This window comes from Branchiostoma floridae, chromosome 8 (genome assembly GCF_000003815.2).
Source record: "Branchiostoma floridae strain S238N-H82 chromosome 8, Bfl_VNyyK, whole genome shotgun sequence".
In the NCBI taxonomy this organism is placed as follows: domain Eukaryota; kingdom Metazoa; phylum Chordata; class Leptocardii; order Amphioxiformes; family Branchiostomatidae; genus Branchiostoma; species Branchiostoma floridae.
In genome coordinates, this window is record NC_049986.1 from 14447828 (window position 1) to 14469242 (window position 21415).

At 42.3% G+C, this 21415-nt stretch overlaps 3 protein-coding genes across 4 annotated transcripts; 2 read left to right on the plus strand and 1 right to left on the minus strand.

Annotated features, from left to right (window-relative positions):
• The first annotated feature begins 1242 nt into the window (after positions 1–1242).
• On the plus strand, positions 1243–6473 carry LOC118421321 (tubulin alpha-1A chain-like). The gene is made up of 9 exons (XM_035828569.1): positions 1243–1396; positions 2255–2364; positions 2511–2623; positions 3853–4001; positions 4206–4358; positions 4724–5101; positions 5408–5721; positions 5941–6022; positions 6241–6473. Exons 1-9 carry the CDS (start codon positions 1394–1396, stop codon positions 6292–6294), a joined length of 1356 nt encoding a protein of 451 aa, XP_035684462.1. The 5' UTR covers positions 1243–1393; the 3' UTR covers positions 6295–6473.
• Positions 6474–6697: 224 nt separating this feature from the next.
• Positions 6698–11670, minus strand: LOC118421332 (N-glycosylase/DNA lyase-like). Its single transcript, XM_035828583.1, has 8 exons — positions 11450–11670; positions 9478–9938; positions 8758–8983; positions 8174–8306; positions 7555–7699; positions 7152–7201; positions 6938–7009; positions 6698–6812 (listed from the first exon to the last, which is right to left on the minus strand). The coding sequence occupies exons 1-8, from the start codon at positions 11530–11532 to the stop codon at positions 6783–6785; spliced, it is 1200 nt and encodes a 399-aa protein (XP_035684476.1). The 5' UTR covers positions 11533–11670; the 3' UTR covers positions 6698–6782.
• A 180-nt stretch (positions 11671–11850) lies between these two features.
• LOC118421315 lies at positions 11851–20051 on the plus strand. 2 transcript variants are annotated; one of them, XM_035828561.1, is made up of 7 exons: positions 11851–11989; positions 13968–14192; positions 14638–14819; positions 15875–16081; positions 16583–16857; positions 17178–17400; positions 17805–20051. In XM_035828561.1, exons 2-7 carry the CDS (start codon positions 13997–13999, stop codon positions 19197–19199), a joined length of 2478 nt encoding a protein of 825 aa, XP_035684454.1. In that variant the 5' UTR covers positions 11851–11989; positions 13968–13996; the 3' UTR covers positions 19200–20051. The 2 variants fall into 2 exon arrangements, with proteins under 2 accessions (XP_035684454.1, XP_035684453.1); XM_035828560.1 differs by lacking the exon at positions 11851–11989 and adding an exon at positions 13110–13689.
• Positions 20052–21415: the final 1364 nt, after the last annotated feature.

Genomic DNA, 21415 nt, shown 5'->3' on the forward strand with positions numbered 1-21415 from the left:
CATCATTTATGTTAGTTAGGATGTGCATTGAATACATACATGTAAATTATCATGTTCTGAAGGTCTGCCACATCCAACGGTCAATCCTTTTCTGTGAATAAACGGAGGATTCCAACGGTGATTTGCCTACTTTTTATGGGCTCAATTTTCCTTGTTGAACATGGTGTAAGATGTGCGGATATGGACGCCAGTCTCGGCAGAGGAGCCGTTAGATGGGTCGGAGTTATACACCCAAATGCGTACAGATATAGTGACATAGTGTAAGGATATATGTGGATATCACCCGCTTTCCCTTGCAACTATAACACTGTGGTTTAATCATGGGTGAGGCCCAGCTAGCCAGAGTGCCATTAAATCACCATGGCGAATTTCGCAATTTTCCCACTGGATTAGCGTGAAGAACAAAAGGGTGTCTGAGGCGATGGAAACCAGATTTTGTTTCTCTTAATTATATTCCAGATCATATTTCATGCCTTTAACATATTGATCAGTTTTTGTCCGCTTGGACTTGATTACGGCTTGGCGTTGCTAGGCGACGAGGATACACTCCCTACTGTGAGAAATCCACCTTAAGATTAAAAATAAACGGTGCCAAATTTCCAAGTGGCAGAATTCGTCTGAGGCAGATCTACGACCGGAAATTAAACGAAAGGCTTGACGTTCAGGGTAACCACTTGATCGCTTCCATGTAAACCAAAGCGTTCAACTTACTCGTTTTTAGGAGAAATGAACAAGACCTTATTTCTGTAGGTGAAAACTGATCAGTGTTCCTTTGAGTGATTAAATTTTTCATTCTGATGTGGAATAATGGTAAACGTTAAGACAAACGGTTACAAACCTATTGTGCGTGTGCTGAGACCTGTATTTTCCATGACTACACACAAATGACATAACAACGCACGGTCACGTTATAAGAAATCTTGTAAACAATTCAGAAATCAACAAAAATACTACAAATACCTGCCAATATACCGATATATTCCACCTTTAAAAAACTAGAGCTTCCGTGCTGATTTAATTTCTGTGACAGAGCCACAGCGGTCAAGTGTAAGGGCGATGGGTCATGGCATAGTGACCGCCCTTGGTGACCGCCCTGAGGGGTAAACTCAAAAGCCAACTACCGTAAAACATGATTGTTATGACACGTCACAAATCTGGAACACGTCGAACGCACCGATTGGTCACGGTCTTTGTGCCGTCACCATGGCGACGACCGAGTGTTGTTACGCGTTCCAAACGTTCATATTCGACGCCCGTTTCTAACGACGCAGTTCATTTTTCAGTTGACTCAGATTCGTTAGACATCTAAGTTCAACCGCTCCGTTCATTTTTCGTTCAATTTTTGTTTTATTTCCTCCGTTTTCCTCTTCCGTCGTCAAGACAGCCAAGAACAATGGTGAGTACACCTTTTTCTATATGATAAGTTTGTTTTTGGAGTTTTTCGACGGTGAAAATTGTGCCATAATTGTGCCCGCCGTGTTTCGACCCGACAACCATTGTCTCGAACCACAGTCCTAACGGACCGTTTTGTCATTGCGAAATACTAACATCTGGTTTTACGAGGTTCTCACAAACTGGCCCAAAATTACCCGCAATCATTCGAAACTTCCTCATTCCTGTATCTTGGATCCTGGGAGAACACAAATACTGATAAACAGACTCAATCTTAAATAGGTGTGTGTGCCATCTGTTTGTTGTGACAAATACTGGTGTTCTGTCAGTCAGAATGGTCGTACTTCAGCTCAACCAAGTGTCATCTATTGAAGTGCGCGAATCTCAACTAGTACGTAACGTATATTTGTCTTGGCAGTGGGGATCTGAATAGTCCTGTGGCTTTATGTTTAAACATCTCTGTATTAGTAGCATATGTATACTGACAGTAATGTCTGTACTTACCTCTGTACTGTAGCTTTCGAAGTCTTGATGTTTTGGCACTTGTTTGTTCCGTCGCTAAGCCGAATTCTGGCCTGTATTTCATTCCTATCGCAAACCATCTATTCAATTTATGGGACCACTTTTCATAAGAGGCCTGAGAACGTTAGACAATAGTGGCCCTAAATGTTGAGTGTAAATTTTCCTTTGTTATGCATGTACATGTTTGCTTGTTACCCTTTCGCCATTGCAATTCTTTCCCATCCTCATTCAGGGCAACAATTAGCGGGGAAATTGTTGTTAAGGGCCTGAGAAACCTTACCAGAAAGCACGGGACAGGGACGTTTTATTTGATTAAAAACTCTCTTTCCTCCAATTCCAGCGTGAGTGTATCTCCATCCATGTCGGCCAGGCTGGCGTACAGATCGGCAATGCCTGTTGGGAGTTGTACTGCCTGGAGCACGGGATCCAGCCGGACGGCCAGATGCCCAGGTACGGATAGTTATCTTATAGAACGATTCTAAACGTTGACATTTGAAAATATGCAGCATTGAAGATAAGTTATCCAAGATCAGTTTAAGACAACTGTATCATCCAGCGTTTACCGCTCCTGATGTATATTTTCCTTCGTCCTCCAGTGACAAGACCATCGGCGGTGGCGACGACTCCTTCAACACCTTCTTCAGCGAGACCGGCGCCGGCAAGCACGTGCCTCGAGCTGTCTTCGTTGATCTGGAGCCCACCGTAGTCGGTAAGCGTTGCCTCATCTCTTGCCTATTGGCCTCACATGTAGCAATGCCTGGTAACCATCTATTTATCTGTAGCATGCTCCTAACGGTCACCCTATGGCGACAACAAGTTACCGTTAGGTGCGTACTATACTAGCTTAGAACGTACGGATACCAGGCAACGTGCAGACAATTAACTGGCAATGTATAACACTTTCTTTCGCGAGTTGCGACAGCTGTCTCACACTTCTACTACATGGTAAACATTGCTACTCTTTATTCTTGCCGTTGAAAGAAACTTTGCAGGCACGGTCCAACTCTTCAGTTGAAATATGATGCCAATAACATCGCGGAAACGGGTGTAATGAAGAATTTCAACACGACGTGCTCTTTATTTTATACCATTCGAACTTCGCACGTACCATCTGTAACTGTAGTACCATATAATCTTGAAGAGGTTACGTAACTACCTGTGTTGTTATGTTTTCTCTTTGTTTTGTTTTGGTATGAACTTTATGCGAACGGCATACCCAGAAGTGCGCATGTGCAAAGTACATAAACAACGTTGCCCCTAGCAACAGAAATCACAGCTGTTACTAGTATACTATATCCCCATCTCCCCACCGCCCGGAGGGTTGCTATGGCCGGTCCCGTCCCGCGGAATTTATAATCTCCCCCCAGCTCGTGTTCCATCCAGGTGACCGGTACGATTAGGAAATGGAACAGCTTTGTTCACTCCCGGCGTCCATGCTGGTATGTGGTTTCTCCCACGCGGTTTATCAACTTAACGTGGAGAACCGTTAAACCGCAGCCGCCAGCTGTTGTGTCTAAATACACTTCAGTCAAGAACCTAGGTTATCTTGGAGACATACACATACAATGTGCGACCTTTCTACTACACAGAGTAGAGTTAGTGGAAATTTCATTTCCTCGGACAAAAGTCGATATCTTTCAGGATGAACGTGAAATGGAATTTAATGGATAAAAAAAAACTATGGTGTCGGCTGTTGGCCATTGATAATGTCAGAAAAAACAATCTGATATTTTGTAACAAATACGTTCCTTACAACCTGAGTCAAACAGGCCATTCCTTATCACACGCCTATTTAGACAAACGAAAACTACTGAAGATCTTGCTTCATTAGCAAGACTTTGGTGGTACAGATAAATACCAGAAAATACAAGTATCACTAGGACCCCCCTACACGTGTCAGCTTGAATCCAACGTTTTGTCCGTATATCTGCAATGCAGATGAAGTCCGCACGGGGACGTACCGCCAGCTGTTCCACCCGGAGCAGCTGATCACTGGTAAGGAGGATGCCGCCAACAACTACGCCCGCGGACACTACACCATCGGCAAGGAGATCGTCGACCTGGTCTTGGATCGCATCCGTAAACTTGTAGGTGTTTACAACAATAAGACAATAGATAGAGCAAGAAAACGATACGTATTTTTTTCTCTTACAAAATCTGTCATATTCAACAACTGATCAAGATTTTGGGTGCTGTCCTTGGTGCTGACTTGGCATCTGACGTATCATCATTTGTGTTCAATGGTCTTTTGTCATGGGAATTGAAGACGTTTCCTTTTTCTACCTGACCAGGCCGACCAGTGCACGGGCCTGCAGGGCTTCCTGATCTTCCACAGCTTCGGCGGTGGCACCGGGTCCGGGTTCGCCTCCCTGCTCATGGAGCGTCTGTCTGTGGACTACGGCAAGAAGTCCAAGCTGGAGTTCGCCGTCTATCCGGCCCCACAGGTGGGTCGTAAAGCTGGTTTCTGTCAGCTTTTCACATATCGTATCCAGAAACTATTTTGATATTTTATTTTTCTATAACAGCGTCCAATCCACGTTTTTACTCTGAAAGTCCTCCGCTAATTTTGTTTACAGCGACGTTTAGGCAAATGTTTGCCCATCTCGGTAAGCTTTGTTAGATCAAGATCAATCAGTCATCCGTCGAATTGTTTCTTTCATACATCTTTATAGATTGGTTTTTATCAACCTAGGTGCTAGAAACATCTGCATATCATTAGTGATAAGATACCTTCTCCGAGATAAAGGATTTCGCACAGCCGAGCATATCAGTAAGTTGTGACACGCAAATTTCACCCTGTGTTCTCCAGGTGTCCACGGCAGTGGTGGAGCCCTACAACTCCATCCTGACCACCCACACCACCCTGGAGCACTCCGACTGCGCCTTCATGGTCGACAACGAGGCCATCTACGACATCTGCCGCCGTAACCTGGACATCGAGCGGCCGACCTACACCAACCTGAACCGTCTGATCGGCCAGATCGTCTCCTCTATCACCGCCTCCTTGCGGTTTGATGGTGCCCTGAACGTGGATCTCACAGAGTTCCAGACAAACCTGGTGCCGTACCCGCGGATTCACTTCCCGCTGGTGACATACGCTCCGGTCATCTCGGCTGAGAAGGCCTACCACGAGCAGCTGTCTGTAGCTGAGATCACCAACGCCTGTTTCGAACCAGCCAATCAGATGGTAAGGGTTTTTACTGTCTGACCTTTTACTTTCATGTTTTAGTGTTTCGAGGTTTAGAATTTAAAGTGCAAATCATCCAAGAACATAAGTTTTCTGGCACGTTTCTGATCTTGCTATGTCTACATGCAATCTTACAAGTTTATTTTCAGTCAGTTGCAAGCAAAAGTTTTAAGAATGTACTCCTCCTGCTTGCATCTCAAGGTTTGGTGAACCAATATTTTTTTTTCTGGGTTTAGCAACAGTAGTCAGACACTGGAAATCTGTTATACTTCCTTCACTCACCACAGTCATACATACATTCTGCAGGTGAAGTGTGACCCTCGTCATGGCAAGTACATGGCCTGCTGCATGCTGTACCGTGGTGACGTCGTGCCAAAGGATGTCAACGCTGCCATCGCCACCATCAAGACCAAGCGCACCATCCAGTTTGTGGACTGGTGCCCCACTGGCTTCAAGGTTGGCATCAACTACCAGCCTCCCACCGTGGTGCCTGGTGGAGACCTGGCCAAGGTGCAGCGTGCCGTGTGCATGTTGAGCAACACCACCGCCATCGCTGAGGCCTGGGCCCGTCTGGACCACAAGTTTGACCTGATGTATGCCAAGCGTGCCTTCGTGCACTGGTAAGGACTGGTTTTAATAGTCTACAATAATTGTGTGTAAATAATTTCTTTTTCAACAGAAACATAACCGCATTTCGAATTCATCTCTTGATGGAGCCTTTCAGTTTGACAATAATACAAACAGAACATTGCTGGTACTTGTTATATTTCTGTCAGGAACTTTTGAGCATATTGTGTGACTTGGAAAGATTCCTTCTAAACCAAACTTCTGTCCTGCAGGTACGTCGGTGAGGGGATGGAGGAGGGAGAGTTCTCAGAGGCCCGGGAAGATTTAGCTGCGCTGGAGAAGGACTACGAGGAGGTAAGCTTCATCTACGGATCAAATTCTTCTGCTAACTAAACATTTTTGTTTGTTTGTTCATTTAATTTGACTACAAAGATCAAAATTCATTGGATTCTCTGAGATTTGGGAGTAAACCAGGGATTCTGACAACTTCTTTATTTACTTCATCTCAATGTACTTCAATGTACTAAAATGTGCACTTCCCAATGATTAAGGTTTTCTTTTCTTTTTTTCAGGTTGGCATGGACTCAATGGAAGGAGAGGGAGAAGAGGAAGGGGAGGAATATTAGTTTGTTCCATCCTCAGTAGCCTTTAGTACCATTACAAACATGGCATGTTAGACTCCACAAAAAGTTAACATTGTGATTTGGAACATAATCGGAGCCTAAAAGTACATGTCAAAAAAGAAAATGATTTCTTTCAATTTTTCACGTTTTTCTACAGCATAAATAAAGGTTTTGAAAACACACTGCCTGTCTTTATAGTCATCTTTCAAACTATTCTAATTTTGGTATAATTCAGATAAAAGGTTCCTAAGTAAATGTTATTTTACAAGACAATGTCTAGTGAGTGCACATTACCAGAATGGCAAACTAATACACCTAGCAGTCTCACTTACAGGTAAGACTACAGCCTTTATTTAGCCTTGATAAAAGCTAGAACAAAACTAGAATAAACTAGGACAACATATGCTTGGAGAGAGTATGTTTTATTGCTAAATCATACTATGAGGTAGTACATGGAAATCATGCTGTATGGTCACATCTTTGAGATGACGTCATCTGGACTTTTTCTTCTTCATCGACTTCTGTGAAAGGGAAAGAGAGAGATTAGTTTGTAGAATACTACTTTAGAAATGGAGCATGCTGTATACATGACATGCTTTATCACAAAATGCAAAGGTTAACTAAATGATGCTCCTTTAGTTCTCACCTTTATGTCTCCTTTTTTCTCTGGGGAAGACTTCAGCTCCTGAAACTTACGGAGATCAGCAGCAAAAAGGACCTGGGAAAGGTTGAACAAAAAGCGTATCAATTCAACAACATACGGACCAGTTTAAGTACCTACATGTGACTAAGGATAAATCCCAGACTTGAGTTTTTTTACCATGTCTATAACCGGGTTTGAACATAGGAACAGGACTTACTGAATGTGCCCAACCAGCATAGGGGCCCCACAACTGTCTGAAGAAGTCACCTGGAAGGTAAAGACAGACAGTTATGAAAAAAGGCATCCAATCAAACCTAAACAAGTGATCACCTCAACAGAAGGGCCCTCTGAGCAATGTGACCACTTTTGGTAGTCCCTTAGATAGTTTCTTCTATACAAGAATCCTGTCTATAGTGACTACCTGTACACATAAAACAATTCTAGCAGCCCCCAACAGTCTTCTTGGGCAGCTTTGATTGTATCAGGAAGAAAGGTATCTCTGAAATGGCATTCTGCAGATTTTTACTGGTCTTAAAATGTATGCTGTACTTTTATACAAAGTCTGTTCTGCAAAATAAATAATTCCAGACTTTATCTGTAATACTATTAGTTCTCCCCACCTATTTCCTTGTAGGTTTTGTCAGTGAGTGTTTTTGTTGTGCCCAGTTTGTGCTTGTAGTCTCTGTTGACTATCTGCCAGACATGCGTGTCCACTGGGATGGCTCCTGTCTTATCCATGGACATCAGGCACACACAGTCTGCTACCTGACAAGCAGAAAATAACAATCATATGCTTGTCAATATTTCAATCAGGTTTTGCACACAACCACATTAGCCTGGGTACCATCCGGATAACGTTAGTAGTTTGCTCTGACTTTTATCATACACTCATTGCTGATATTCACTTATTAACTGATGTCACCACCAAACGATTTTAATTCACAGTTCCCCAGAAGGGTAGCAGAAGCGAATATAGGAGTGAACTACTATCCGGATGGTACCCAGGCTACTACCAACAAGAAACATTGGTTTCAAGTTTCAACATACCAGTTCTATAGTGAAAACTGATAGGTTTGGGCTATTGATAGGGCTTGGTGCTGCCCTTCTTTGTGGTAAACAACTTAATGCAGCCAAGGCATTACTCATTAAAAGAGTGTCATTTTGAGAAAGAGTGCCATTTTGAGAAGCATATTCTATTCTTCAAAACTTTCTATGGGGTGGAAGAAACAAATTTCCCACCTTTGCTCCAACCCCACTGAGCTTTATGAGTTCAGCTTTAGCCTCTTCATAAGGCAGTGTCCTGAGGTTATACAGCCAACTCTCTCCCCCCTGCTTCATAATGTACTGGGCTGTCTCAGAGATGTACCGTGCTCTGGAAGGAACAGGGAGGAAAGGTCTGTGAAAAAACCATTCCACTATGGAGAGCTAAAAAAAAAATTTAAAATGTACTACCAGCCAAGAATAAACAAGACAATGTGTTTTGATGATATTCATTTAAGGTGATGATGATGATGTTCGTCCATCGGGAGTCAATGAGTACTTAGGTACTTAGCCCATATTAGACAGGAATGTGACAAGTTAGTAGATTACTGTTGTACAAATACAACAGTAATCTACTGCAATATTCTGATTATATCTGTGCTGTATCATGAACAGCTGCTAAAAGTTTTTCCAATGCAACTGACACTTCCAAGATGTCAGAAAGCTATGAATATTAAGACTTAGAGTCCTTACATTTTCTGAAATGACTCTCTGAGTAGAACTAGAAGCTGATGCAAAGTCTTGAGGTTAAAGCCTTAGTATGACTATGAGGTTTAACCTACCTGTAACCAAAACCCAGTTTCCTCAGCCTTTCCTCCACACCTTTCCCAGCTAGAGCCGACACAGTGGGAAAGGCGTAGTACGTCACCCCGCACACTTCACACAGCTGCGCGCTGTACGCCTCACACAGTCGCTCCACCATGCCACTGATCCGTGAGATGTGGTTATTGGAGGAACAGATGAAGGAGAAGAGGTTTTCCACCGGGTCCTGTCTCAACATACGGATCCCTGGAATAGAGGGAACAGTCATGATAATTTTGATTCTATGATACGTGAATCAACATAGTTACATGAATGATGCTCCCGTATAATTGACTGATTGACAGGTAAGTGATAGAAGAAAGCAAGGACTTAGTTGCATCTTGATTAAGTTGGGGACTAGTATACATGTCACCAAGTACAATAATTGGTGGATTGAGCGTATGAATATAACAATACTTAGGGTCAGTGATTAATCTGAGTTTGTCATTATTGGTCACAGAATCTGTTCTAAAGGGTATGATCATTCGTTCGTTCGTTCGTCCCATAGCCTTTTAATCAGCCGTGGGCTGATTAATCAGCCGTAGGGGCAGCACAACATGTTGTGCTGTATCAATAGGCATTTTTTAGTCCCCTGGTGGCGCCTATCTCCTCTCCGGGGGGTATGATCATGAAGGCACATAAAACTATTTGGAGCAGCACTTTGTATAGAAGACCACTTGGAAAACATACAAACCATGTACCTGTAAAGTTGGGTGACACTTGTTTGAAGTGTGGATCATCCTTACACCACTGTTCATACAGATCTGTTAGCTTCACGTCCAGCTGGAAATAGTCTCGCAGGATAGAGACCTCAATATTTTCCTCTGCTAAACCATCTTCTGTCTTCAGAGTTATCTCCTCTCCATCTTCTGTTTTTATCTTTGTCACTTTTGTATTTGAAGTCATAGCTTGTGTCATCATCTTGGGCTGCTCTTTTGTAGCAGCTTTTTCATCTGATTTGATTTTCTTCTCAACTATCCCATTGTTGGACTCAATCGGAGTATTGCTTTTCCTCTTCTGTTTCTTCCTCCCAGGCCGGGAAGGCAAGGGTTGGTTGTCTACATGTCCGATAACCTGATAGAGGATGTGTGTGTCTGTTTGTGACAGTCTCCAGACACGCCCAGCCAGCACCCCGGTAAGTGCACCTTGTATCTTCGCCCATCTGTAAACAGCAAAACAGTGGACATTTATTGACAATGACAAAGTAAGAGTGTATGGTTCATGAAAAAGTACTGTATAAAGATTATAAAGGGTATAGATGAAAAAAGTAATACATTTATAACTAATGCAGTACTATCTGGTAGTAGTACCCTTGCCCTTACCAAGGAGGTTACCAAGGAAGCTCATACATAACGGGAGGGGTCCAAAGTCCGGTAGGGGTCCAAAGTCCGGTAGGATTTTAAAATCATTTTTGCTGAGATATGCATAAGTGTCTGCACATAATAAGTGCAACTTGTTATTAACTAAACCTTGTTGTAAATAACTGAAAAGTCAGAGTATGTGTCCAAGTTGGTAAGCCCCAACAGATAACGATTGAAAAAAGTACACAAGTTTGACGCCTTCCGTGCATGCTGACGAGCGAACATATCGAGAACATGGCCCGGGAAACTATTAAATAATTCATCGTCAAATACGAAATGTGAAAAGATACCACCACAGATGAGAAGGCTATCTATAAAACTTCCTAAATAAGCACAGCTATGCCATGTCTTTGCTTTTATAGTTGGATAATCGGAGCTGAATTATGACGCATGTTCACGGCCCTGTCAACCCCGCCATCTTTGTCAATCACCTATGAAGGAAGCCGAGCGATGCTCAACATGATGGAGTTAGTCAACCCGTCAGTAGAGTACCAATCATTCAAGAAAATCGATCCCTACCGACTAAAGAAATCCTGTAGTCATTTCTGCTGTTAAAAACGAGGTTGAAGCAGGAAATACAGAAGCCGAAAGTGAAAAAGTGTAATCGCAGGCAGACGTAAACAAAGTGCCGCCATTTTTATTTTTGGCGACAGGTTGGTTTCACCGTGAGAGGTTTCCTTGTAAGTAAACGTATTTAAATATGCATCGTAATTCAAAATATTGCATATATTTGTGACAAAAAATAGTATTGCAGAAGCTTAGTGTTATTTTGCATGCATAGGATGCTTAAAGATATGCAGAGATGGATTGGTTGTTGACTTATCGGAGTTTGGACCCCCTTTTTTGTGTTAGAACGTTCCACTGAAACGCAAGTCCAAACCTGCCAAAACTTTCGCGCGCTGTCAAAGTAAAGTTCGGAATGCTGCCGTTAAAGGAAACATATGTCTGCACAGCTTAAATCACAGTTATATGGTTGTTAACAAGATCTTAAATTGTTTTTGATGGGTTCTCAGGAAAACGTACGATGACAAAAGCCATGCGCATTCACTTACAACAGTTACCGGACATTGGATCCCCCCCGTTAATGTATAAACTCCTTGCCATAGATTTCTCGGCACTTTTGTCTCACTCTCACATTTATAATTTGGCAGGCCACTCTCCTACCGACAAAAAAACTGCATGTAATATACTTGTATTGTGTTTTTTCATCACAGAATATTGAGTCAAAAGGAGGCATATGGTTTTTTAACAACCAAAATAAAGCTTCAAAGATACCAAAATCAGCCCCGCCCCCCTCCCCACATGTATTCACCTGAAAGACTGGCCGCAAGCGAGCGTCAGACCCAGATCCAGCTCCGCTTTACTGCAAGGAAACGCCCTCCAGAAAGTAGCCATTCAGTCATAGGCAGTGTACTTTCTCCCAGTGTTAAATATTTCGCGCAAAGCCTTCAGAATCACGAAATCTCAAGTTTTTATGCACACCATCTATTTGTTCTCGCGATGTTTTGTAAAACGAGATAGCACGAGGTTAGAGGGTCGCAGCGCATCCAAACATACCAGAATAACATTACATACTTTACAGAAATTGTTGCATTGTCAGGAAATATTAGAAACAAAAATAATAAGTGCACACTAATGATATAGATTTATAATATCAAATGCCTTTAATACCTCTAAAATATTATAATTTCTTTTCAAATGGTCTTCTGAAAATGGACGTATTTATGGTTTTGATGCGGTGCAAGTCGCTAGGTAACCATGTAATCAAAGATGGCGGCATTTGATCATTTGAACATTCTGCAACAAGATCGTCCATAAAAGCACCGTTTTCTGACGCAGGACAAAATTTCAGGTACGTAAAATCCAGCGACGAAGTTGAAAGATACTGCACTAACGTTGTATTTCCCTTTTTTGGCCATCGTCTGTGTTTTGAGTGACATTTTACCCTCTGTTAAAGTTTTGAGATCGTCGAACCATAACACTGACTGACTGGGCACGCGTTCCTATGGTAGTCGACGGTTAATATGTTGATCCTGTGTGTTCTTTACAAAACTTCAGATTCCCCCAAACACATGTCAAAGTGCATTACAATCTGCTACTTGCAATTTTCAATTTAAAGAGTGGGTGCAACTCTACAGGGCCCTAGAAAAATAGATACCGTTGAAAGTGTGCTGCACCACATGTACGGACGTCCAATACCTGTACGCAGATCCTAGAGGTCATTCACATAACTAGTACATGTTTATACGATCTTCTACGAAAGGGTGCCTTCTATTTCCTCTAAAACAGCTCAAAACAGGCAGTTACAAGTACAAATAGATAAATGATGATCTATGCGGCTTCTTAATCTTCCAGTTGTGCCCTTGTTGGTAACCGTGTTGTCAATCTCTTTGAGTTTGACAATTTTGGACTTCTTGACATACTAGTATTTCCAGATATCCTTTCCAGTATCGATCAGTCTCGGGACCACACATTAGGAAAGATACCTCGAAATGCTATATTTTGACTTATTCTGTTGAGTTCTAGAATGTATTAACTCCTTACGTGATTCAGTAACGTTACTGGTACAGCAAGCAGAGTGTTTTGACTTTTCTTCAGTCACAAGTTTTCTTGTTGTTTTTGATTGTTAAAATCATCTGTCACATGTACCCAACATCAACCAACAGTTTTTGTGTCTTTAAACACAATAACTAAAAATCAAAGTGTGGTTTCAATGTAGCCTTTAGTCAGTCGTATTTTTTCTGAAGATGAAATATTACGACAGAAGCAATCTTAAAAGTAAAATAACTGTAGACACCTTTCCATGAGTGCTACTTTTTTTTGCTTTGGGTAAACATGAAGCTTAACTATTTAACCTACTTGGCTTAAATGAAAGACTGTTTTTTTTCTTGAAGGCAACAGAGTTACGTCTCATAGTGTCAGGTTCCATAGCTACTATCATTTCAGCACCTCCATCCTTCCTGTTTGGAAAAATACAATTACTGCCTTATAACTGGGAACAAGTAATGCTATTCTGCCGTGTAATTACAAGTTAAATCAGATTACTGTGTTCACAATGCTCAGAAGCCCAACACTGTGCAAACAGCTTCAACAAGGTGCCGACAACAGGCGTCAGAATAAATGAGTTTGTTTTTCACAGTTGTACACACACAATTCACACACGCTGAGACTGATGCCAGATCCATCTGTCAGGTTTCCAGGGCAGTGGTGGAACGGCATCCGTGATGTTGACTTAGGCTGTAGCTTTATTCTCCTGTTTCTGATAACACAGAATCGGAAACCAAACTCTCTGCTCTGGGCCACAATTGTTTTGTTTTCTTTACAAATAAGCTAATGTGTGGCATTGTTTTGTGTACAAACAACATTTAAGTTGACTGTAGCTGGTTGCTGTGAACTACCGTTGTTGGACACTCACTCTTGTGCTGCTTTTGTGTGGTACGTTAGTAGCTTGTGACAGATGTTTAGTTGAGTGCCTGTATGAGCTGGACCGAGGGTCAAAAATGGCACCAGTCTTCAGGAAGAAGCCGACAGTGGTAACACACGTGTGTAAAGGTGACATGAGCTCCTTTAATAGCACTTTGTTTCTGGTACTTTTGGACCCTATAGAAGGAGACGTAGCACTGTGTTCTCCCCAAGTACTTAGTGTGTTATTACTGCTTTCAGTACTTGTCCTCAGACACAGTACCAGGCATATAGTGCAGAACAATTTTTTGTTTCTACCTGACAAGTTTTGGTTTTTCTGTCTGCTGACTTGTGTATGCTTTGAGAAGAAGATTCTACTTGCGATTGAGAGTCTGACCATAATCAACAAAATTTCATTTTTGTTGCAGAATGCACTGGTGAGAGCATCCACCCAACCATGTTGAGTATTCCTGACTGGGTAAGAGGGCGCACGGCAGACACTCCAAAGTCACTGCTGTCTCGCTCACGGTTTGATCGATTACGAGAAAACGATGTCATACGTACAGCAGAGGAACGAGGTTACCTCCTGTCTCCCAGTAAGTCGTTTGTGTTGGAGCAGTGCCTCGGAAAGTCACAGGACAAGAGGAGAGAAGGTGAGTCGGGAAAACTGTTTATTTTGATAAGAGCTATTCATGCATCCAGGGTTAAAGATCAAGGTTACGCTACTGCACTGTACTCAGTAGGGGATCTGAATATGTCAGTAGCTGAGTTTTCATGAAAAAAAATCCAAGAAAAAGGACAATTTAGCAAAATGGTATACATGTAGGTGCAGTGAAGTCATTGAATCAGTATTCAAGCATAGTAACAGAACAGCTTTAAAAAGTTTGTTATGTCTGCAGGCAGAAATGACCAGAAGTGAACCATTTGTTACAAACTGCTGTCAAGTCTAACTGTGAACAATTATTTCTTAAAAAGTTTGTTGATTTCTCCATATCTCATGTTTCATGTATGTCTTCTGCAATCTATCATAAAGTATGTTTGGTTAAATGGTACTGAACATTAAGTTCAAAGGAAGGATTTTTTCCTATTACTTCCCAGATCCCCAGAAGATCTATGACATCCAGATCGTGCACATGACTCAGGCTCACCTGCGGAACATCGGGTACATCCAGTCCTGCACGCGGTTGCAGGTCTGCATCCTCAGTAACAATTACATCACCAGGTTCGACGCCCTGGCCGCCTGCACCATGCTCGTCAAGCTGGATCTCCATAGCAACCAGGTGGGGACGGTGGTCATTACTCAGCAGATAATCACTTTGCTGGAAAATGTGCTGTGAATGTATCAGCTCATTTCAAACTCTCACAGTCACTTAGTAGGAAGGGCTAAAACAAAATCAATCCAACTACTGGAACAGAATCCTCCCTTACCAAACTTCTTAGAGTCCTTGGGTGGTTTGGTCTAGAAATAAAGAGATTATGTTCAGGAAAAATTCAATTTTCATCAATTTTTCTGTTATGCTAAAGTCTAATGCACATAGAGGCCCCAGAACATATCGTTTTCTAATAATAAAGTCAATGTCAAAGCTCTGTACAATACAATTTCCTCTTTGAAAGAAATTGGTTTCAGCCATTGGCTTTGTGTTGTTCTATCCGGTAATCTCTGAGCTATAGCAACAAATAAAGAGAAGAATGGGGGATTTAAATCAATATTGACAGGGCGCTTAGATGCATACCTCACAGCTTTAGATTTAGATGAACGAGTCTTTAATTGGGCTGTAGGGGACCCCCATGTCGTTCCGGTGCTGTGCTTAACAACAGGCAAATCAGTGCCCGTATTTGCATAGCATTACCAGTACATACACATGTAATATATTTACCAAGTTACACAAGCTGTTTGCATGTTGATCTTGTAATGTACAATATCTGCCTTATTTTTGGATTTTGCCATTTGTAAAGCATCGCCATCTCCCTTTCCATAATTTTGCCTTAAAAAAAACTTTTTGTTGTTTGAATGCACCTGCTTCCAAAGCTAACACCATTCTTTGACAAAAGCTTTCCCAAACTTTGTTAATGTACCAGTAGTTGTTTCTACAGATAGAATTACAGGGAGGTTAAGAAAAACATAAATCACTTAAAGGGATGGAAGCAGTTTGGGAGAGAATTGTGTACTTCTTGTACAAATGTATACAATGTAGTATTGTAGCCGTCTTAGCTTATGTTCTATTGTAGAGGAATGAAAATTTACAAGCGACAAGTGTCTCTGAAAGTCCTCTAATTATCTACATAGAATACATTTTGGACATTTGTCTTGACCAATGAATGTTGCTCTGTACAGGTGTCTGTGCTGCCGTCTGCCCAGTTCTGGGAGGGCATGGAGCGGCTGAAAGCCCTGTTCCTCCACGATAACCCCATCGGCCGGCTGGACTGTCTGCACAACCTGGGCAGCTGTCCCAGCCTGGTGGCCCTCACCATGTACGACACGCCCCTCAGCCTGCGTGCAAGCTACCGACACCACGTCGTCAACACCATTTGGTCGCTCAAGGTCAGTTTCTCTTTGGTTTTTGGAGAATAGGATGTATGGAAAATTTATGAGAGGATCGTCATAGCTTTTAGTTGCATAACTTTTGGTCTTGAAAAGAAAAAAGATGTTGGACCCTTCGGTTTCAAACTGTAGCTTCCTGATCATAGTGTTATCATAGGGTAGGATATTATCGTACATGATTTAGCAACGGTTATTTGACTAATTTTCATAGTTTCAGCATGAGCTGTCATTTTGCTTGGTCAGATGGTATTAACAGTTTTGTTTGTTTTGCTCATTCATTTGCAAGGTAGATTTTAAAAAGAAAAGAAATGCACAAAAATTAAAAAAGAAATGACATGCACTGTAAAAAAAAAGTGTAGGAGAAATTAAGCCTGAAAAGGGCCATGCTAAGCCCCTCCTTTAAACTTAAATACTCAGTACCACATGTCATAATCACAATTATTATAGTAATCAAATGATTCTCATATGGTAACATGCAGCTGTAATTCCTTTTGACAAAAGGTGCTGGATAACTATCTCATCTCGGATGAGGAGATTATCGAGGATTCCAACTTCGGCGGAAGGTTCTCGACACTACACCCCTCGCTGTTCATCAACATGGGCCCAAACACGAGGAGAGACGCGACCTTGGAGGAGGAGTTGGAGGATGTGGATGACCTTCTGCAGGCGATAAACGTGCTGCTGGCGCACTGTTCCCCCGTCCTGGTGATCCAGCGCTGGGTCAGAGGTCACCTGGGGAGGCTGAGGGTCGCAAGCATGAGGGGACAGGAACGAAGGTCGGTTGGATTTGTTCTCATAATATCTTGAGGTCAAGGGTAGTATTCAATATTTGACCCATTAAGTCATTAGTAATGCTTCTCACTGCGCAAAATATAATAAAATATATGTGTTGAGTGAAACATGTATAAGCAGGATGCTTAAAAAATAGAAATGAAAGCACAATACCATAACACTCTTGTCGTAATGGAGTTGTCTATACCGGTATACACCTTCTGCTGTGCATATAACTAGTACATACAATCAATCAGCTAGTGCCAAATCTGTATCTGCAGAGAATTTTGATGTTTATGCAAATGTTCATTCCATCTACCTCCAGGCCTTCCCCTAAGATGGAGAAGCCAGGTGCTGAGAAGCAGGCCACCCCTCCGCCCCACACGTCCCCCATCCCGAAGACCGTGGCCTCCACCACCTCCAACGTGGGTCTGGACTACGACACGTACATGCAGAACCGGCGCCCCGGGTCGCGCCCGCACTCCCCCAGCGTGGTGTCCGAGAAACAGGCTCCGCTGGAGGATGACATGATGAGATTGGCAGCTATGGTGAGAACGATTTGCATTGTGAATGCTCACAGTATCTATGTAGAATCATGCATATAGATAGCTGTATAGAATAGACACCTGTTTTTTTACTGTCTGTACCCTTGCAATTTGCCTATGGGCGTAGATTTGCAAATAAATAAATTAAAAAAAAAATTATATGGAGTCCTCAATTCTGCAGTGTTTCTACCATTTGTTTTCAATGAAGTGATGTGGATTGCATAAAATTATTGCTTATAGGATTATGAGCATAGTTGATTACCATCAGTTTGCCAATGAGATGTTTTGCTAGGTGCTGGGAGTAAGACTTTTCAGGAATAGGAAACAATATGTATATACAACACAATACACAGTTTTACACAGAAGAAAATATGTACTGAGGAGCTGTACCTGTTCTTTTCCCACAGGACAGGGAAGACTTATCTCCTCAGAAGGGTCTATCTCCCCCAGTCCCCACCCCCATCACGCCTACTGCCACCCCCACCGGTGACGGGTCCTTCTCTCGTCGCAACCTGCACATCAACCTCAACAAGCTGCAGGAGGGCATGCTGCAGACCCTGGACGCAAATGAAGCCATCACGATCGAGATTGTAAAGAGGCTGGAGAGCGGGCCGTCTAGCTTGGGCCCATCGTCTGAAGGACAGCGGTCGGGGAGGGACCGGCGGGCTAAGTTGGAGCAGAAGAAGCAGAGGAAGGTGTATAAAACTGTGCAGCAGCTGCTGGGGCCGCAGCGAGACCTAGACCAGAAACCGGTCGTGGAGACCCCAGTGGAGGAGAGTGAGGTTCAGGTCCAGTTCCGACTGTCAGGGTTAAAGCCTGTGCTACATGCGGCAGATGCTGTACAGGAAATGCTGATTGCAAAGCGAGAGGGAGCGGAGGACATTCGTTCTGCAGAGAGGGTGCACAGAGAATACCTGGCCAGTCAGCCACAGCCAAAACTTCCCCCCAAACAGGTGGTCACGTTGGACCAAAGACTCTTTTCAAAAGCTCAAGGAACCATGGGTATGACATGTTTCAAAGCTGTACAGCAAGCGTACAAAGACAGGAAACGAGCGGCGCAGATTGCAGAAAAAATGGACCAGGTAATGGCAGTAAAGGACCAAAGAGAGCAAGCCAAAAATCGTGTCCAAGGGTTCATGCACCAGAAAAGGAACAATGCACTGAGGAAAAGGGAAAAAGACGGTGTGGAGGTATCAGAAGCTCTGGAAAAGCATGAACTCAAACATATCAACTACATAGAGAAGCGTTATGAGACAAGAGGAAAGGCATTTGAGAGGACAAAAGCACGGTTTGCAGACCTAGCCTTCATGGCAGACTTTAGCAGTCAGCATACGTCTGTCTCAAATGCCCTGTTGCGTCACGATCGCCAAACAAGGAAGGAAGACGACTCCAGCGAGAGGAAAGACAAATACCGACAGACCCGCGAGCAGTCCCAGGAACAGAAAGAGCTTGTTCGGAGGTACCTGGAGCACAGGCAGCTGATGAGGCAGGCGGAGGTGTCCACAGAGCGCAGCGTCCTCGACTCGAAAATGTTACAAGATGCCAACAACAGACTCATGGAAGCTCGCGTTCGCGTTGCACAGCTGAAACAGAGGACGGCCACCGTCCAGGCGTTCTACCCGCTCCCACAGACGGGCTCGCCCAGCTTTGACATCCCTGAGAGTAAGTCTCCGCCCCTCCCTCCGGTCGGCAGTATCGCGCGGTCTCCTGACAGCAGCATCCGGCATCAGATGATGGAGGGGAGAATGATGACCTTGAACTCAAGCTTAAATCAAACTCAAACCGTAGCGACACAGGTGTGACTTGTAAAATGTACAGATGCACTGCAAGACTACATATCACGTATCTAAGTGCACTTGACTCAGGATATCTTTGTATTAAAAAGTTGAATATTACAAATGCCATACAAACAAGACAAATCAACAAATTATAGGAAGCTATTATCTGTATATATATATATACATGTACTCTAAACTCTGTGTGTCAGACCTTAAAATATGCTGCTGTTGGAAAGCATGTTGCTGCTTTTTATTGTGTATATTAATGGAGTGATGTGTGGAGGTTGGTTATGGTTGTCTTGGAGATTTTCTGGGCAGATGTGTCTTGTTTTTGCTGTTGCATTTTGTTAACGATTACAACATCCTGTCATTTTCGGACAGATGTGGCGGATGTCAATGCCCTGCCCAACATACTCGTTATTTATGTTGACAATCCTTCTATGCACAATGCCATAATATGTGTCCAAGTATTTCTAACAACATATTTTAAACGGACCGTTACTAATCTATACTCTAATAGTATGCTGAGACACTCTTTGTATTGATGTGCATTTGGATGTGTGCTTTGCGCAAGTTTGAGATGGTAGAAAAGCTAGTGACATTTTACCCTTTTAGACACTATGGTTACAACAAGCCTTCCTATTCGTATTCAATTTTGTGTTAGACCCAATGTATGGCCTTGTGCCTATAACAAAACAACCATGTCATCATACCGGTATAGTGTAACATTATCAACAAAGTATAGCAGACAGGGTGAACATTCCCACTAAATATACATCATTTTGTATACTGCTCTTGCACCAGTATTAAAGAATGCTGCTACAGAACAAAGAGTCCCTAAAGCATTGTTGACTATTAAAAAATTTTTGACCTGAACAGTGTACCAATATGTCTCATTCCTGCGTCTTGAAAAGTGAAGCTATGTGCTTATTAGGTTGGTAGATCATGTGCCACTGCAGTACATTTCTAGGTCTCACCAGACCTATCCACATACCAAAGAAAAAGATCCATCCAAGCATTCTCAAGTTATTGTTTTCACAGACACACAATCACCGACAAAATAGTTATGTTATTGTCACAAGTAATTACAAAGACATGACTGAAACAACGTTTTTTTTTACTGCAGCCAAGTCTTGGTTAACTAGTACAGGGTACAGTATGTTTTGCTATGACAATGGTGAAAGATCTGCTCCTCACAGATATGTCCCTTTCTGAGGCACCTGTAAAATTGGACCTGCACAACTCCTTCACAGACCAGGGGGTGCATGATTTCATTTCTGCAGTTTGTAAGATCTATCAACTGAGTGGACAGATTATGTTCCACAACCTACAAATTTTCTTGTTGAATACACACAACATAAACGAAGCAAAATGTTGGGATATCTGTACTTATATATTGTATTCAATACCAAGGAAGCTTGCAAAGTCCGCTGTGCATACCAGCTAGTTTGAATATTGAAGATGCCTTACATTTATGTACAGTGACTTCAATGGCCATCATTGAAACCAGTGACAAACAAAAAGTGACCCAGGCTCATTGTATTTGATAACCCAGTACACCTAACAAGTTCCCTGTATGAGGAAATCAAAGAAAGGTACATCTTACATTTCTTAGGGTGTAAGAAGCACAAGATTTCCAGTGGAATTCAATGTACATTAGTATTACATGTTTTCCATTATTCTATATTTCAACCTAGTGAACCCCCTTTTATATTACAGTAACATTACATTTTCAAATGTTGAGTTTGAACTAGGAAGAATGCAATACGATACCAAATACAAATTTTGCCTCAAAACTGTATTAAATGTTGTTGAGCAAGCCTACAGTTTTTATTGTTCAGACAATTATGTTATTGTCGTAAAAGTCATACTTTGCCCACTGATGCACTTTTTATAGATGATTACTTCAAGATTGTCTAATTCTGGTATGACAACAACTTTATCATAATATGATATCTTATCAACACATCAGGTATCAGGACACAGAATATTTTGTGATATTTGACAATTTGAAAGCCTTGTCCATCAGTAATCGTGAATCTTGGTCTATCACCACAGGCACAGTACAACGTAGGCAATAACATCAACCTCTCCTTACTATGTTGTTTCACTGTGATAAAAAGAGAGATAATTCTCAAATGTCCAAGCTCTGGCTATGTGCTGACAACCATCATCATTACTCCATGCACACCTATACGAACAGCATACTTTCAACGGAATCCAGCTCTGTACTTGACAAT

Coding starts and splice junctions, on each gene's coding strand:
- LOC118421321 (XM_035828569.1), top strand. Junction 2,365..2,510: donor CCGGACGGCCAGATGCCCAG/GTACGGATAGTT, acceptor TTCGTCCTCCAG/TGACAAGACCATCGGCGGTG. Junction 4,002..4,205: donor TGGATCGCATCCGTAAACTT/GTAGGTGTTTAC, acceptor CTACCTGACCAG/GCCGACCAGTGCACGGGCCT.
- LOC118421315 (XM_035828560.1), top strand. CDS start 13,638: ATGGCACCAGTCTTCAGGAAGAAGCCGACAGTGGTAACACACGTGTGT. Junction 14,193..14,637: donor ACAGGACAAGAGGAGAGAAG/GTGAGTCGGGAA, acceptor ATTACTTCCCAG/ATCCCCAGAAGATCTATGAC. Junction 17,401..17,804: donor TGATGAGATTGGCAGCTATG/GTGAGAACGATT, acceptor CTTTTCCCACAG/GACAGGGAAGACTTATCTCC.
- LOC118421332 (XM_035828583.1), bottom strand. CDS start 11,532: ATGGCTACTTTCTGGAGGGCGTTTCCTTGCAGTAAAGCGGAGCTGGAT. Junction 9,939..11,449: donor GCTTGCGGCCAGTCTTTCAG/GTGAATACATGT, acceptor TGCTGTTTACAG/ATGGGCGAAGATACAAGGTG. Junction 7,010..7,151: donor ATGCTGGTTGGGCACATTCA/GTAAGTCCTGTT, acceptor AACCTTTCCCAG/GTCCTTTTTGCTGCTGATCT.